Below are 19,135 nucleotides of genomic sequence, written 5' to 3'. Positions count from 1 at the left end.
CTATTATTCTTAATTTAAGACTCTGTCTTGAATCTCTAAATAACTTTTAAGTTGTGCGACAGAATCATGTTCCTTCTTTATGCTGTTATTAACCTAGATTCTGAGGGACATAGGGCAACCCCTTAGTCGATTGAGGAATTTTCTGCACATGAACAGAGATCCTGAGCAAGATTGTGGTGCAGAAACTCTATATCTAATTTGCCAGGAAACTTAAAACATTAAAAAACCCTCAAACTGGCTAGGGTGTATTTCAGTTTGTTGGGTAATTTGCCTTTTTTTTTAGTCCTAATTCTATGGAAAATCGTTATTATATAGAGGAAACCGAATTTGAAATTGTTCAAATTACAAACAAAATGATTGTTAGCTTGTCCTGTACTAACTTTGAGAAAAGTGTGACTGATGAAATGTGAGGAAATGGAACTGATGATAATACATAGCGAAAAGCTTTCTGACTAAAATTCTTTGGCCATGTCATTTTTGTTTTGCAGAAAGACCCAGCATGTTACTATGGTTATGTATATTTCAGACAAGTCCGTGATAAAACCCTAAAGAGAGGCTACTTTCAAAAGGTAAAGGTTATAATTGCACATTAATGTACTACACCATACGTGCATCTTTCTGTAGTTGCAGGTTTTCCAGCTAAAGTGCCTATCCTAATTTGTTTTCATTGTTGTTTTGTCAGCTATGAATGTTGTTGCATTCCAGGGTCTTTGGAAGGAGTCATGCAATAACCTTCTATGGCTTGCCTTCTATAGCGGTCCCTTGTGTTTCACCCATTGCAGACACCGCTGACTTTACTTTCCTCATTAAAGGCAAAGAGTTGAGTTCTTAGATCATTTAAATTATCTAGCTAGCATATATCACAGCATGAAATGGTACAGCATGAAAACAGCTTTTTCCAAAACTTCTTTAAAAACAATCGTCTTTGGATTCACCTTCAGATACTTCCCTACTTACATGGGCTTTCTTTAAGAATTATGTGGCCTTTGTCTACACTGTAGTTCTTTAACATTGACTCTTAAATAGATTCATATGCTTTCATAATTCTTCAGGTTGGAAATCTTATGTTGAAGTGGTAACTTTGGTTGAAAAGGCACCCATTAAACATACTACTGGATACCAGTGTTTCAACCACACTGTTTGAACTATCAGGAGGGTAACGTAGTGGAATGTTTAGAGCTTCACACCTTCTAAAGGCCACTATAATTTAGATTATCTAATGCATGTCAAGTGAAAGAGCTCTCCTTGTAGTGCCTTTCTGTAAGAGATTGGGTTGTTGGGGGTCTGGGGTGTGAGCCCTGGTGATGCAGCAACCACAATCCCTGTCAGGGCAAGGCACAAGCAAACCCCAAATTTACCTGTGCTCAACCCCCCAGGTAGCTTGGCACAGAGGAGTCAGGCTTAACTTAGAGGCAATGTGTAAAGTATTTCTTATGGATACATCTGCCAGTGGATTCCTCACCTTGTGAATATCCCCTGCACCAGCAACATTCGTAAACTTTTGCAGCAGTCCACGCAGATGAGGCCGAAGACGAAGTTACAGAGGCACGACTCTGCTCGCGACTCCGCTGACGTCACCGGCTCCATAAGAAGACCTCGTCGGCGTGATGACGTCAGTTCCCTTTTTTCCGCGCCGTCGACACCAACGGTTTTCGGGAATCTCTATCTGTAGCTTCACTGTTACTTTGTGTTTCTACTGGATTTCTCTGTCCTTTTTTCGTGAAGATGTCGACAAAGAAATCGGGGTACAAGCCCTGTCGTGAATGTGGAAAACATATGTCTATCACGGATCCACATGAGGACTGTGTATGGTGTTTATCTTCAGACCATGATGTGGATGGATGCTCTTGCTGTCGCAAGATGAGCTCCAAGGCGCTCAAGGAAAGAGAGGCGAAACTCTTCATCGCGAGGATGAAAAAAGAGAAGAGAGGAAGGAGGAAGTCCAGAACCAGGTCATGATCGAGGTCAGCGTCGAGGTCGACTTCGGGGCATGCTTCAAGATCTAAGAAGCACATAAAGAAGAGGAGACATTCTTCTCGATGTCACTCTGACAAGAGTTCGGCGTCGAAGTCACCTACTCGACGCCGTAAGGACTCTGTGTCTCCCTCACCCGTTCCGGATTCACCTGCTGGTCCTTCTTCTCCAGTGACTTCACCGGTTCATTCACCGGCTCCGGCTACATCTCCGGTGCCGGTTCCATCTCCGACGCCGGTTCCATCCCCGGCTCCGGCTTCGTCTCCGGCTCCGGTTGAGGAGCTTCAAGCACCGGGTGTGCCTTTGACGCCGCAAATTCCACCATCGGCGCCTGTTGGCCTCAGTCCGGTGATGCCTGATCAGTACCCTGCTTTCCCTGGACCAGGTCAGGACCCCACGCATTATTTAAATGCAATGTACGGGGTATTTTCAAGAGCCATGTACTCCACTGGTGCACCTTCGGGTCCGATGGGTCCTATGGCCTTCAGTTTGGGAGTGCCTCAGGCATATCCGCAGGCCCCCTTCATGCCATTTTTCCCAGCGGCGCCGTCTTGGCATTTGCCGGCGCCGAGGACATCGCTTCCTTCTTCACCGGTGCCGACTCGACCTCGTTCGACGCCGGCTGCTCCTGTGGATTCACGTTCGACGCCGGCACCAGCGCCGTCAGATTGGATCACGGCACCGCCGACACCGGTTGTACGAATCCGGTCTAGGAGGGAGGCTCAAAGGGTGCTTAATGAGCAAAGGTACCTTTGGGAAGAGGCAGAAGGAGAGCTTGTGGAGTCTGATGAAGTTTTTGAAGAACTTAAGGAGGCTAGTGGCTTGGATTTATCTCCTGAGTGGGAAATTACTCCACCTTCTGATGAACCCTCAAAGGATGTGGCTCCATATCATGCAGTCATAAGGAAGGCAGCTGAGCTGTTGGATCTGCAGTTGCCTACTACTGAATTCAAGTCAAACATTCTAACAGAGGTACTGCATTTTCCTACTACGGTTTCAGAACCATTGTTGCCTTTTAATGAGGCCATTACAGAACCTGTGATGGAGGTGTGGCGTAAGCCTTTTTCTGCTCCCGCAGTTTCTAAAGCAGGTATAGGGCAGCTCCAGGGGACCCAGAGTTTTTAACTTCACATCCGTTGCCTGAGAGCCTGGTGGTTCAGGCTGCTTGTACTGTATCCACCAGAAAAAGCGTTACCGAAGGTAAGTAACTTGTTCTTCTGAAACACTTCAAACAGTAAAACAGTGAAAACACCACACAAAAAGGATCCCACACCAAGTTAGAAATCTAAAAGTTTCTTTAATAAACAAAACAAGACAGACGAAACAAAAATCGAATATTTAGATCCTTGATATTCAATTTTAAAGATTTAAATAATAATAGTGCCAAAAAGCACAAAGTGTCAACTGTGAATATCATGTCATGCTGGACCTGGACAAAGTTGCGATTTCAGGCCGACTGCAATGGAGCACAGGCCTGGACCGTGGGCTGGCTAAAGTGAACCAGTTAGACTTGATGAATAAAGTAGCTTAAATCCTGTGTTTTGGAAATTTGTGTGGATACGCATTGAAGATGTGTTGCTCAGCCGAAGCTATGCGCTGGTTCCGAGATGTGTTGAGGCTGCGATGCGAGGGCCTGCATCATCGATGAGAATCCCGTTGGCGGGGTTTTTGATGCAAAGTCCAGTGTCAAGGATGTGGAGCACAGTTGGGGCGATTCATCGTTTCGAAGAGCTGCAATGTGGAATGGAGCATAGTCGTCGCGCAGCCTTCATCAAGGGATGTGTGGGCCTGCGCTGATGATGTGTTGTACAGTCGGGGCAATGTAATGGTTCTGAAGAGCTGTGATGCAACGCAGGTCTTTGCGACTGGTCCAATCCACGCAGCAGAGGGGATGCAGCGGCTCTGCTCAGGTTGCGCAGTGCAGCAGAGGAGATGTGTTGGTTCTGCTGGAACCACAGAGGCTGGTAGAGCACCTTAAATCCACTTGGAAGGGTCCAGGTCTAGGGTGCCACCATTTGGAAGGCTAGACTCACAAATGGTAGATTCCAGGTGCAGAGGCAAGTTTGTTGGAAGCCTGTAATGTTCCTGAAACTTCAGATCTGGAGGCAAGCCAACTAGCCCTTGGAGATGTTCGGAGTACTAGAGGTGCAGGGCTGGTCCTTCTCACCCAGACATGACCACAGCAACTCTGCACAGCAGGGCGGCAGTTCCTACAGAGCAGCAGTCTTTGTAGCAGCACAGTAGGCCTTCTTCCTGGCAGAGTATCTACAGGTCCAGAAGTGTACTGAAGTGGTGGTTTCTGAGGTCCAGTTGTTATATCCAGCTATGTTTTTGAAGTGGGATAGAATCTTCTAGAGGTTTTCCTTTGAAATCCGCAGGCATCCTGCCTTCCCTGGCTCTAGACTAACTACAGGGGGTATGCAGCCCTTTGTGTGGAGCCAAGACACAGCCTATTCAGGTGTGAGTGGGTCCGTGCACAGTTCCTTGTTCCATTCTGTCAGTGATGGACCAACCAGGCACTCCTAAGCTCCCTATTGTGTATGGCTCTCTCGGAGGAATACACAAAGCCCAACTGTCAGCTACACCCAGTCATGTAACACGCCTACATTATGGCTAAGACAGGAAAATGCCAACTATTTCAAAGATGCATTTTCAGAATTGCAATTTAAAAGCTGACTTCACCATAAGTTGGGATTTTAAATATTCATTCCGGAGACACCAAACATGAACTGGTTATCTCATTCCATTTGAAAATTACACTTATAAAATGTAATCTGGCCGCTCCTATGTTATCCTATGGGAGAGATAGGCCTCACAGGAGTGAAAAATGAATTTAGGACTTTTTCACTGCCATGACATATAAAACTTAAAATACATATTCTACTTCTGACCCTGATCTTTTTTTCGAAGTCAACCCATTTGGACCTCTTCAGCGCTTCAAATTGGACGTTTTGCATTGTCGCTCTCTCCCATTAACTCTTCTCGGCCGCGCGTCCCTTTTCAAAATGCTAGTGCTCCCGCGCTTTCTCTATGCTCTACAGAACACGCCTATCCCAATCCCAGATTCTTATTTCTCTCAGATCGATGGAATATTGCGGGGACTGCTCTGGGAGGGCCGCGCGCCACGCATCGCTATGACCAAACTTACCATGGGTTGGTACAATGGGGGCATCGCTCTGCTGGATCTTAGACTGTATTACCAGGTGTCCCAATTGGTGGTGGTTAATCGCTGGATGTTTGAATCCCGTGACAAACCTAATTTCCGCACAGATCACTGGCTCCTGGGACGGGGCAGTTATAACAGAGCACTATACACCAATCCCTGTAAACGTAAATTGACAGAGCCCACGGCACGCACGGTTGAGGTTTGGCATGAAGTCACTAGAAGATTAGGATGGCGCGGGCGCCTGACGAAGGCTACTCCCCTGTGGGAGCCTGATATTTTAGGTCATCTCAGCACCTGTCCGGGGTTCGACAAATGGGACTTGATCGGACTTTCCACGGTCAGAGATATCTGGGTTCAGGGGAGGCTGGCATCGTTCCTGGAGCTCCAAGTTAAATATCAACTGGCTCCGTCTGAGACGTTCAGATACTTGCAGATTACTCACGCGGTGTCCTGAGCCCTGCCTCAAGATGGTCCTCTCCCCGATTCGTCCCCTCTGGAGGACCGCCTGTTGCTGGATCCCATGGACCGTAAGGCCATCTCACTCGCCTACAAGAAGTTGGTCAACAATCGCCCCGACCCGATGTTGAAACTTAGGGAGGGGTGGGAGAAAGATCTGGGTAAAATAGAGGATGACATGTGGCGGGATGCTCTGGCCTCACCCCGAGAAATAGGTATCCCTATGCGCTTGCGCCTCCTCCAACTCAAGATACTTTATCGGGCATATTTTGATGCCAAACTCCTGTTTCGGCTGGGTAGGCGCCCCGATCCACTCTGTCTCTGACATTGCAATCAGGAGGGTACTTTTTTCCATATTCTATGGGACTGCCCACACGACTACTGGGTGAAAATCGCCTGCCAACTTGGGAGAGCGGGAGGTAAATCCCTAGCACTGTTACCCCAACTGTGCCTACTTAACATATGGGGGGCGTCCGATCTAATGCAGGCTGAACAGGCATGGGCCTCTATGGGTTTTATTATAGCTAAGCGGAACATTGAACAACACTGGGGGGTGGCCGCGGTTCCGCGCCTGTCTGACTGGGCAAAAGACATGGATACTGCCATGGTGGCGGAAAAATCAGTATTCAAGAATAGAGGCTGCCCCAAAAAGTGGGACCAGAAGTGGGGGAAATGGAATAGATACAGAGGGGACATCTGCATCTCAACAACGGTGGAACTCTGGAGGGACAGACAGGCACTGATGGCCCAGTTGACGGCGGAGGTGCTGGCTTCTCCCCATTAGGGGTAATGTTCTGGGTCTCTCCATCCCCCGCTCCCTGTTCACTGTTGGTTTGCACCTGATGCTTAACGTGACCTTTTATTATTTCCAGGCAATGTATAAGTATTATTTTTCACATGGACCCCCAATTTGTCAAGGGGTGAATGGCATTATGTGACAGACATGTCTACATGGGATGGGATATCACTCACAGTGACTATATATTGTATGTACCGGTCTTTGATTGGTGTGAAAAAAATAAAATAATAATAATACATATTCTACTTTTTAAATACATTGCACCCTGGGCCTCACGAAAGGTTTATTTTGCCTGGTGAAAATGGCTTCTTGAAACTGCATGCACAGAGGCTGCAATGGCAGGACTGAGAGGGGTTTAAAAGGCTACTGTGGTTTGCTCAATCTGTGGTGCAGACCCACTAGTAGCATTTAATTTACAGTCCCTGGGCACGTGTAGTGCCACTTTACTAGAGACTTATAACTAAAATTAAAATGACAATTGAGGATAAGCCAATGTTACTATGTTTTAAGGAGTGAGCACATGCACTTTAGTGCTGGTTTGCAGTGGTAACGTGCACAGTCTCCTAAGGCCAGCAAAAATGAGATCAGAAAAATGGAGGATGAAGGCAAAAAGTTTGGGGGAAGACCACCCTAAGGCTGACTGGTCTTAACACTTCCTATTCCCACAGAAGATCAAAATCAACGGTTATTTTTGAAGCTAACTTCTACTGCAGATGAGAGCGCCTCCTCCTTCAAACAGAATAGGGCATTTATACATACATTTTTGCTTTTTCTCTTGGGTCTCAGTTCATTACTCTCAGTTGCAGGGCTCAGAAGAATTCTGTGAGAGGTTTGCGGGAGTGGCAAATCACTTAACTGGAGTAGAAATCTCCTTAGGGGGAGGCAACGCTTTAAGGAGACAGCCAGAAAACACAATTAAGTTTTGAGGAGGACATGTACAGCCTATATACTTAGAGAATACAGTAAATAATCCGACATTTCACAACGTTTGGGTACTGCAGCAATCAGCAATCCTTTAAAAGGAACCGTGGCAACCAGTTCAAATGTTAATAGGAAGCTGAAAAGTAAAAAGAAATGAAACACCTCCAATGTAATAAAAGCATGATATAGTGTTCAGGAGCCTACGGAAAGCGATTGTGGGGAGGCGGTTGTCCCCCCTCCCCCGCCGGCAGGGGCAACAGAGCCGGGGCGATGCTGTTTCCAAAAATTGGATGCCTCCGTAGGAGTATCAAAAACGGGAGACTTGCCGTTTAGATGAATGAGCAATCGCGCCGGGTAAAGCATTGTATTACGGACATCCGCCTTATGCAGTGATCGCTTTATGTCCTGAGATTTGCGACAAGCGTCTTATACAAATGGAGTGAAATCAGGGAAGAAGGCTATTGTCATGCCCTGATGTTGGATAGTTCCCTTTTCTCTGGCCACGCGAAGAGCAACCTCAACGATCATGATAGTTAAGGAGCTGGGCAATGATTAATCGCAGAGGGGTCCCCGGAGCAGATCTGGGAGCCAGTGACCTGTGGGCGGGCTCCCTTGCAAATGTTGATGAAAAGGCATCTCTGCCAAACAGATCTTCCAGCAGATGCCCTACATATCTTTCCCGGGGGTCTGTGTTGGTTGACACTGCCACTCCAGTGATACAGATATTGTTACTGCACAACTGCCCCTCCAAATCTTCCGCCTTCGCAGCTATCATTTTGAGAAGTTGCTCAGGGCATTCTAGCCTCTTGGCTACCGAAGACTGGGCATCTTCGAGCTCAGACAGGCGTTGTTCAGTAGTCTCGACACATGTTCATGCTGGTCAGTGCGACATCGCATGTCATCTAGCCGAGCCACCAATGTGTCGAAGCGCACATCTATAAATTTGAAGCCAGCTCGCAGTTCTGCCATAATGGCCGCAGTGCCATCCACGGGGGGAGGGATCTGATTCCTCATGCCCGAGAGATCTCCACGCGAAGGGCCATCATTCTCATCACGTCGAGGCGTCTTGCCCATATCAAATGAGAGTTGACGTTGTTTAAGGTAAATACAACAATTCTCTCAACGGCTGACTTATGGTTAAGCACATCAATCCCTTTCGGTAACAATTTAGAGTTCTGTGCATCTGCCGCCGGTACCCGCCGTCGTTGAGTGTCACTGGTATCCAGAGAGGATGGAGTCTTTGTAGAAAAGGAAGGTGCACCAGAAATGAAGTCCAAATTATATACTACAGTCCAATCAGTTAATTTTATTAGTAACAAAAGTAAAAATGGCCATCAACCAACACGTTTCGTTCATTCGCCCAAAGGAACTTCATCAGGGCTCAGGCAATATAGTTGCAAGATATATGGTAATATCCGTGTTTCTGTAAAAGTCATTCGATTAACCCACAATACGGGTCAAATGAATCCAATCATGAGGAAATAGTCGAGGTCATCCGTGTCCCGTAGTCTAACGTGTGCGCAGAGTGAACACTGCACTTCATAGATCAGACAAAATGTTCTTACCCAGTGTGCACTGCAAATGTCGCATTTTGGGTAAAGTCATGCATTTTATTCATGTTTCTATGGGGGCATGTTCCCAGATTCTGCGGGCATCCACAAAATTCTAGCACCCAGCATTCCCACACTTTTCCTGATAAAAAAAAATGGTACCCCACTTTTGTGGCTGGGCCGAATTTCTGAGTTGAAAAGGGACCAATTCAGGGAACATGCGAAGAGCACATTGACTTCATATTGTCACAGTTTTCATCTGTTTCCGTCGCGGGTAATAAACCTTGGCACACAGTGAGGTATTGTTTTAGCAGAAGTGTAGGAACATAAAATAGCAGAACATTTGGTGTTATAAATTGTATTTCAAATTTTTTTTTAGCTTCTAAATGGAAGCTGTGAGCAAGAAGAACACACTTTGCAGATTTGAGATTCAGATGGCATTTCACAAAGTTGTACAAATAACCATTATTCCTAAACTCAGTAGCTTGGGCACATTTCAAAATGCATAGGTTTCCTTCATACCCATTTTTCATTCATTATATTTTACCATATGAATTGCTGCGTGGTCAGTGCACAATAAAATATAAGCTGAAGTTTAGCTGTTGGCTCTGGTTAGCACGTGTTTTTGAGCAGCCAACAAACACATTATATTCCAGCGTTCAGAAGGGTCTGACTGTTGTGATGGCATGTAACTTATGTAAAACTGCCATCAGAGCAAAAAATTACAGATGAAAACATCACCTATTTATTTTTCCAACTTTTTTCGTGATTGTTTTTTATTTATATATAGAAAACAATTACCTTTGCTGAATTTTTCAGAAATGTATAGCTTTCTGGGTTCACCCATCAATTACACACATTTCCGCCACAAACTTAAAGTAGGTACAAACCCCATAAAATCGGAAAAAATTACTATCACTCACAAAATGGAAAAACTGTCGTGACTTGGTTGTTTCAAATCTGGCTGTGACATCTTTTGTTGAAAATAAAGTTATGAAGGCTTTCTCAAGTGCAAAGGGCTACTACTCTTTAAAACAAGCATTTGCAATGCAATAGGTCTCGCAGTTACACGAGTTAAAAACTATTGGCATTGTAAATGACAATGCCAATAGGCATTGTTATTTGCAATGTCAATAGCTCAAACTCGCGTAAATGCGAGACCTAATGCATTGCAAATGCTTGTTTGAATTTACACTCAGCCTAGGTATACACTTTCAACATGCAGTGTATTTATTCCCTGTACACGGACATCTCTATATATGAACTGCAGTTTCTTTTTACTGTCTCTCTTCCTCCACATGCACACCCTATGTCACCCCCGCCCCCACCCCCAGCGTGAGAGGGCCCGAGTGCAGCTGTCGCTCTCACCCTACTGACCTGACCCCGGACTCGTCGGGGTAAGCACAGCACAATGGAGCGGTAGTTGTCATGGCACAGCACCGTTCAGCTCCAGGTCTCGTGCGGGGTAAAAACAAGGTGAGAATCGGAGTACTCACATCATCGAATAGCGTGCCCACGTTGGCCGTCACCAGCAGCATCCCGGTGCCCGAACATGCTCCCTTCACCGCCATCCTCCAGCAGACAACTCGGGCAGCAGACGCGGGGAGCCCGAGCAGCGCAATCCGCAGTACACCGCGGCTCTCTCCAGAGCAGCCTCAGTGCCGCCGGGGAGAGCCCTGGGGCTTCCAGGTGGGTGACCCCAAGGGGGGAGATCCCAGGAAGGGAGGGAGGCTCAAGGGGTAGGAGAACAGCCTGGGTGTTGCCAGATCTTGGAGTAGAGCAGCTGCGGTGCCCGCGGGTAGGGTCTGTCTGCGGGTCGAGGCTCCGGCTGTCCCTAGACATCCCCAGCCGTGAAGTGCCTCCCGGAGCCGGGAAAGTTCAGCCCGCTCCTGCACCCGCAGCAGCCTGCACATTCCCTGCTCATCATTGCAAGTTTCTCTGGTCGTCGCTGCTCCTCATCGGGGGAGGAGGAATGGGCAGTGGGGGCGGAGCCTGCCCTGCACCAAGGAGAGCCCTTCCGTGGGAAAAGAACAAGCACCGGGGGCGCGTGCGGCCCTCTGTGCACGCACTGAACGGATCCGGCCTTCGCGGAGCGCGCGCCCGCACACATCCAGGGACACCGGTATCCTTCCCCTGGAGGTAGTGCACGTGACGTCACCACAGCTCTTAAGGGCACTGGCAAAGTGCTCGAGGAATCCCATTAGTGTTTGCTACTCGGAGCCTCGAGAGACAGCACTGACCTGTTCTCCTCAGTCATGTACTTCTCTTCACGGAGCTGCACACCCCGATACAGCCTTAGCTTATGCAACAAGAGCTGGTAAGTGGGGCATGCTGTACGTTTAAAGCGCGCCGCGCTTGGAGCGCACGTGTGCATTTAAAAAAAAAAAAAAATTACATGTTGTACATTTAAAGCGCGACGTGCTTGGAGCGCATTTAAAAAAAAAATTACATGAGGCTGGTGTTGCATGTTGTACATTTAAAGCGCGACGCGCTTGGAGTGCATTTAAAAAAAAAAATTACATGAGGCTGGTGAGGACGAAAGTGAAACTGCTTGCTGGCTTGCGAGGGAAGGGGGACAGGAGATGTGCACGCCGCGTGGCTGTAAGCGCGTACACCAACTCAAATCCGCCGAGAGCCTGCGCGTGCCCATCTCCTGTCCCCCTTCCGAGGCAAGTCAGCAACAATAGATCTCGCTGGCGATAGCAGCGCTTCGCGCTGCGTTCGCCAGGCGAGACCTAAAAACATATAAAGGAGGGCTCGAGATCATATATTGTGGGATGATTGGGATTGAGACTCTGACATTTTAGCAAAAAGGGAAATAATTTTAAACTCGATGAGGGCTTGTCTATCACTTCTGCCATTGGAATTAAAGGATGTTACCTGTCCTAAATGCCTCAGAGTATTAAGACTGTTGGCCTGAACAACATGGATAGTACTGAATGATTATTAAGGGACAAACCGAAGCAAGTGAATTTCCTGGTGCAAATCCGTGGCCGCTCCCGAAGACCTGGACATCTTACAATTCAAGGCATGTGTCACTAAGGTTCACTATTGGTGAAGTTGGGGTAGAGAGGGAGGAGGATTGTGACAAGTGGTTGTAGACAGGATTATGTTAATCTTTTAAAACTAAAATAAAGAGAATTAATTTTCCATTAAAAAAAAAAACAAAAAAAAAAAGGGGGCTCAGCACTTGGGGTGGAAAAGCCTCCGCAACTAATTGGTTCAAGGCAGTAGGCTGTTAACAAGTGGATTGTTATCACACTCTGTTCCAAGCTGTAGAAAGTTATTTTGTTACATGAAATGTCACAAATAACTGCGGTGGCAAAGGGTTTTGGTGTTGGTCATCCTTTGACCAACCCTGGGGGAGTAGAAAAGTTGTTTGATAATTCTCGTTTGGCTCTTTTGAGAAGGATTGTATACCGTCTTGCCAACTGTAATTTCGTCCGTATTTATACATTTATATATGTATGCATAATTTTTATGTACATCTCAGTAGGCCTGTTTTGATTATCTAGCCAATGATATAGGCCTTAGGTAATATTGTTTCTTTGTGAAATATATGTCAGATCCCATAAGTTATATCTGTTCATTATAAAATGATATGACCATCCCAGTAGACCTGACTTATTGTGAAAAGCATGTGCTAAAGATAATAGGCTTTTAAGGGTCGATTGATATCACACTGTGTTAAAGCTTGTACTCACAGCAGATGAAGAGGCACAATGGGGTTGACTAAACCATTAGCGGCACCGGAGTAGCGCTGCCCCAGTACCTCGCTCAGAGCTAGCAAATGAAAAATGAAACGATGTAATCGTTTTATTTTTCATTTGCCGGCTCTGGGCCAGCTTGCGCAGGGAGGGGCGGGGCATGGAGAGGAGGAGGCCTATTTGTTTGCCCGCTTTTATGTAAGTTTACTACTTTTAGGTATTCACAAAGTTAAACAGAGACCAAAAATCTAACTTTACACATTTTTGGTATTCACAAAGGTAAACTTAGACCAAAAGTCTAACTTTACCAGTAGTTTAATGTATTTGCTTAGTTAATTAAAACCATTGCAATACAGTGAATTAACCACAACAATACAAATAGTCGCAATCCTTAAAATTAATTTCCCTAAAACCTGTATAAAACGATCAGCAAGATTTCGAATTAAAATTGAAGCTCTAGTGATTTTAAAATATAATCAGACCCTATACTCTAAACGACCAGAATGAGTCCTGTCTGTTTTTTCTTGTAGTAAAACATATTTCCGTTCTGATCTCTGCAGTGGCCTGATTAGGATAGAGAAATTTACCAAAGTGCCTTTGGTGCCTCTAAAACACCTTTCTTGTGGATTTTCAAACCTGGCCCCTACTCCCTGACTTCTATGGCCATTATCTTTTTCTCCACAGACTTGAGGAATTTTACCAGTGCACAGTTGAGGGTAAGATTTGCAGGGTTGAAGTAAGCCACCTCAGCCTTTCTGCATGACCTGATCCCTCTCTTGATGAACTCCCTACGTGGCAATTTAGAAAGTTCATCCAAGGTGACTGTGCAGAGGCACAGCACCTGTATGATATACTCAGGCGCCTTGTCACAAAGTCTGCATTTATTTCCATAGTCCACCTTTCCATGGCGGGTAATGCTCCAGTATTGGGATTATCCCTAACCTTAATCTTTATAACTGTTCTTTTGTATGAATGCTTTATGGTAAGGCTAGCTGTGGGGTAATGCTAAGTAGACTTGGGGGAATAGCTTCTTGTAATTGCAGAGATTTAGCAATCCTTGGCTACCTCTTGCCAAGACTGTTTGTTCTTTAAAAGCGACTTTGCCTTTGTATTTGATTTTACTATATTTTTACAACTTGCTGCAGCTTATATTTTGGGCCCAGGCAGATGTAAAGTCCAAGGTGTCAAGTGACCTTTGCAGGTAGACTCTCATGGGGGATCTATTTCTTCCCCATATTTCCAGCCAAAGATTGTGACCCAAGGAGCTCTCCTTCACGTGTTTAAGGCTTTTACAGCACCTTACGAAAGCCACCTGTCTGGCCAAGGTTTGTTTGACCAGTCTGAACTCCAGCCTAATTTGCGCTGGGGATGCATATGCTGGGAGATGGAAGACTACTTTATAAATTCTTCTTATTGTGGCTTCTAGTTTTAGTAGCTTTTCAAATGTACTAGTAGTAACTTACCTTTGCGGATACCGAAAAGTAGTGAAGCTAGACTTTTGGTCTAAGTTTACCAAGGGGAATACCCAAAAGTAGTAAACTTGCGCAAAAGTGTAAGTTTACCTTTGTGAATCGGGTCCATATTTTTTCACTCAGTGTATGTGAGTAGATTCTTTATGAAGATATGTGACAAGTAGACAGACAAATACAGAAACAGCTCTGGATACTGTACTATCTGTGTTTTAGTAAAATATACTCATTATTCACACATTTTGTTTTTCAGTCATTGGTCATGATCAGCAAACTACCTTATGTTGCATTTTTTCACACGGTGCTGAAGCAGATTGCTCCAGAGTACTTCGAGAAAAATGAACCTTGTCTGGAAGCAGGTCAGGCTGAGATTCCTTCTTTGATTTTAAAGGGCGGGGGAGCAGAGCATTGAAAGAGATGTGTGACAGTACATGAATATTTTTAGAACAAATACTGTGCTAACTATATGTTGTAGTCTTTCTTTCCCTATTCATTTTTTATATTCAATACATTTATCTCAATAAGTACCAACATTTTAAATCTATTTTTTAGACAAGGCTGTACATATTTGCTAATTTGTCTATTCATGTTTATTATTTATTACCTATTTACAAATGACTCAATCCTATCGCAATGAACAAATAGCACAATAGAATAATTGACACTGATCATGCACAATGACAATGTGTAGAGGCACAGAAGATTAGGGATCATTCTTAACTTTTCTGGGAGTTGAATGCAGATTCTTGGAGCTTGAAAGGGAAATGTTTGTTTCTTCTTTTGGGATTTTGTCCCTCATCCAGTTACCTGCCAAATACTAATTTGTTTGGAACACCTGACACCTTAAAGCAAAGACCTGAACCTTAATTACCATAGCCACCCACCACATCAGCAGTGACTCGCTCCCCGATGGAGGGTGAACCGCCTACTCCCGACTGCGGCCTACCTCTGACGTGGCTACTCGGTTGGGGAAGCGAGCCGTGGTGGGGCCCTGTGATCACGGACCACGCCCGGCTTCATTACACCAAGCCACAGCTGCCCGGGGGGCCCTCAAGATCCCAGAACGGCTACATTGAAGGAATTTGGATGGTGGACAAAATGGCTCCTCGACCTTGAGGAGAAGGTCGGCCCTTCAGTCCCTTGGATTTTTAGTCCTTGTCATGCCTCCCCCACCAGCATCTGATACCTGCAGCCACCTGCCAAACCAATAGTGTATTTTTCCTAAGCGAGAAGAGAACCGTCTGCTCTGTCACACTGTCACCCCGTTCTCCCACCGCATCACTACATGGCCTCCTGGGGGGGGGGGGGGGGGGGGGGTGTTGCGGATTTGTGCCAGCCGGTTCTGTTGCTGCAGCTGCATCCCTCAGATGCTTACCTGCTGCTTCTGGCTTGTGGAGGCATACCCCGGTTTGAAGCTGCGGTGATGGACAGCCCTTGAACTGCGGACAGCCACAAGTGCTGTGGTGTGGGGCGAGAGTCTTCAGGTAATTAACCTTCTGCAGCCCTTCAGTTAACGGGCTGGTCCGCCACGGCAACTGACCCCCGCCGCTCCGGGCTGGCTGGGCATGGTAATTTGGAATCTGATGCAGTCGGGGTGGCAGAGAGGGTTCTGTAGAGTTGTACTGCCTCCCCTTCGCCCTATACATGACCCTCTAACCCCAGTAGGGTCCCTTCACTGTTGGCTGCAGTGGAGTGGTGGCGTAGCCCATTAAACCCTCTTCACGTGTTTCCGTAAAGCACCCTGGTCTCTGGATTTCTGTGAAACGGTGGCTCAGGAACAGTTGGCTTACTTGTCTTCAATTGCTGGGTGTCTTCACGACGGCACGGTGGTCTTCCTTTTGCCTCCATCCTCATCCAGGGTGCCCACGACTGACCCCAGCACGGTGAAGAGTACTGGATGAGACCCCCTCCCCTCTGTATCTTGGCCCTCCCTTCATGCAGCAGGTGTTGTCTCTCCGGATCCCTAGCTCTGTGGCAAAGAAGTAAGAAAAATTGTCTCTTACCTAGACCCCGTCCGCCCTGAAGGTCTGGTTGCTGCTGACTTTCTCCACACAAGACCTGCTATCTCCTCACCATGTCCTCTCAGCATAACTCTAAGGAGGACACCTCCTTGAAAGACCTGTTCACCAAGACCCCAGCGAAGAAGACTGACCAGCCCCACGAAGCACCACTGAGCTCCCAGGCTGTGGAAAAGTCAGTGGCAGAAGATGAACACACCAGCGAAGCCCCTGTTACGAGATCACTTCTAGAACACCTGTTTGGAGTTCTTAGAGCGGACTTTGCAACTCTTAAACAAGACATAACCACTGAGATAAAGGACTTCCGTCATAATGTGGACGAGTTGTGTCAGCAAGTGAATTCTCTAGAGCAGACCCAGGACTCCTTGGAGGAAGTATTGGATGAACACCGCTGTGAACTCTTGGAGCTATGTGATAAAAATCAGGAACTCCGCTATCAGCTGTAGAACCTAGAAAACAGACCCCGTCGCTCAAACATACACATCACTACAAGTGTTATCTGGTAACCTGGAGGACTTTGTTAACCCAACTTTTTAGACCTGTAGCCCCTACGCTTGCAGACCAAAAAAATCATTCTTGATCTCACACATTAGACAGGTCGCACTGCCAGTAACCCTGGTCAACCCCAGGACATCCTCACATGCCTTCATTCATACTGCCAGAAGGAGACCATCATGACTGCGGCCCGAGACAAGTCGGAGAAATGTCGGCCATAGAGTTTGAGGGTCACCTGTTGTGCCTCTATTAAAACCTCTCCATGATATTTTTACAACGCCAAAGAGCTGTCAGGCTCTTAGCAGACTTCCTGCATGATAAAAATTTCAACTACAAATGGGGACACCCCTTTGGCCTTCAATTTGTCTGGCAGGATGAGGTACGCAGTATTTGCACTCTTGATGATGCACGTTCACTCCTGGACATGCCTACATATTCGGCGGAGGTGCAGGCCACTCCCCTGCCTCCTTGGGACCCAGATATGACTAAATCGGAGTTTTGCCACTCAACTTGGAGAAGGAAGAAAACAATGAATAAACACTCTGAGGATGAAAGCCGTAAAGAGCGGGAGACGCTGTTTCGGCAGCTGCAGCGTCGTGCCAGTGCAACAGATGATGTGGACAGTGAGCATTGACCCTTTCTAGTGGAACTCAGAACACCTTTGGCTCCCCGTGTTTTTATCTTTTAAGTTATTGCTCATAGTCACACAGCGCTCTCCCCCTACTCGTTGACATTTGACCTTCCGGCGGAGCGCCAATTCCCCTTGGAACTAGTGACCCTGCAGTGTCCTCACCAAATACATGCACCCTTAACCACAGTTATTGTTGTTCCCAGGTGGGGAACTCTCTTGTAGTACAATTGCTTACTTCTTTCTCCTTCTTTCCGCTTACCGCCCTATATTTGTCTCACCACCCCCTTGCTTTCCCAGTGCTGTCACCTGCAGGCTAAACTGTCTCATTTTCATGTCCAACTAGGACTTACACTACCTTATTATACATACATGGGTAAATGGTGACCATCCTCAGTCTTAATGTTCGTGGTCTCAATGCCTCAGTGAAACGCCTGGCACTACTGTCCTTTCTTCAGGACATGAAGTGCGACATCTGTCTTATACAGGAGACACGTCGGACTGGAAGCGCCTCTGCTCCCGTTGGTTCGACCGCCAATACTTTTCTGCCAGACCGGTTAAGAAGGCGGGAGTTACGATTCTATTGGCAACACACTTCTCCGGGCAGGTGACACATGTTCATGCTAAGCTACCCGGTAGGCTTCTAACCGTTAGACTTACGGGGACATGGGTTTACTTTAGCAAATGTTTATGCCCCCAACGAGCACCATGAAGCTTTTACAGTAGATGCAGTCGACTGGCTGCTGTCCACACCATACGTAGATGTCATTATATGAGGGAACTTTAATATAGTGATGTAGACCCAGAAAGATAGGTCTAAGAGACAGTCTGAGGACCTCTCTTTTGCTATCAGGCAATGGCTTACAGATGCGGGCCTGATAGATGTTTGGAGACACATGCACCCCTTAGATACAGAATACACCTTTTTCTCAGCTGCGCACCCAAACTATGCCTGCATTAATTTTTTTCTCACTCCTCCCCATCCACCCACCCCAATCACAAAAGCTACAATGACAGCTGACATAGGTGCAGCAGCCCTCTCTGACCATTCCCCCATTGTCCTCTGCTTTGTTCCGCTCGCTGTTCTCTCGGCTTCGTGGACTTGGCGACTTGATGTGAAACTCTTCACTTACGACCGCATACTCGCAGACACCTGGGCGACTATCACCTCCTTTCTGGAGGTTAATGACAAACCCTATAATCCCCATTTCGACCCTATGGGCAACCCTGAAGGTGGTTGTAAGGGGGACACTTTACTGCGGTAGCCACCCGCTTCACTAGAGATAGGCGTGACAAACGCCTCCAATAAGAACACAAAGTCAAGGAACTGGAAGACTCTTGCAAACTAACTGGCTCACTTGCGACCCGTTGCCAACTGACCGTGGCACAAAAGCAATTAAGGGCATTGGATATGGGCAGAGTGGATTATGTCCTTCTTCGGGTCAAACAGAAACACTACGTGGGGGGCAACAAGGCTCGCCGTATGCTCTCTCACTGCCATTGTGTGCAGGCGGTAGACACCAGAGTGACCAAGAATGTGGGACCTGATGGTGGCCCGCAGACTCAAGATGAGGGTATTATGCAGGCATTAGAACGATTATATGACACCCTTTACACAGCTGAAGACCTCTTGACGGAGGACATTGACAGTTACCTATCGGATGTCTTGCTATCTACTATACCTCAGGCGACTGCTCTATTGCTTGATAAGGATAACACTGTTGCAGAGGTCCTTATGACCATACAGCATTTGCAGCCGTGGCAAGGCACTGGAGCCTGATGGCTACAGTGCTGAATTCTGCAAAGCTTGCGGTACTCTGCTGGCACCCACCTCGATGTGCCTCTTTAACACTTTCATTGCTAATGGCACCTTGTCTGAGTCGATGCAGTTCGACACTTTTATTGTGATCCCCAAAGCCGGAAAGGACCCTACACAATGGGCCTCATACTGC

The 19,135-nt window shown here is 46.7% G+C and overlaps 1 protein-coding gene across 1 annotated transcript in view; it reads left to right on the top strand.

Annotated features, from left to right (window-relative positions):
* DENND6A (DENN domain containing 6A) overlaps positions 1-19,135 on the top strand; it is a 252,677-nt gene that overhangs the window by 58,005 nt on the left and 175,537 nt on the right. The window contains exons 5-6 of the mRNA XM_085624672.1: positions 489-569; positions 14,296-14,401. Of these exons, the coding sequence (XP_085480798.1) occupies positions 489-569; positions 14,296-14,401 (187 nt within the window). The remainder of the gene's footprint in view (positions 1-488; positions 570-14,295; positions 14,402-19,135) is intronic.

This window comes from Triturus cristatus, chromosome 9, assembly GCF_964204655.1.
Source record: "Triturus cristatus chromosome 9, aTriCri1.1, whole genome shotgun sequence".
Lineage (NCBI taxonomy): Eukaryota > Metazoa > Chordata > Amphibia > Caudata > Salamandridae > Triturus > Triturus cristatus.
The sequence above is the reverse complement of the archived record's forward strand: the minus strand, read 5'-3'. Positions and strand labels throughout refer to the sequence as shown.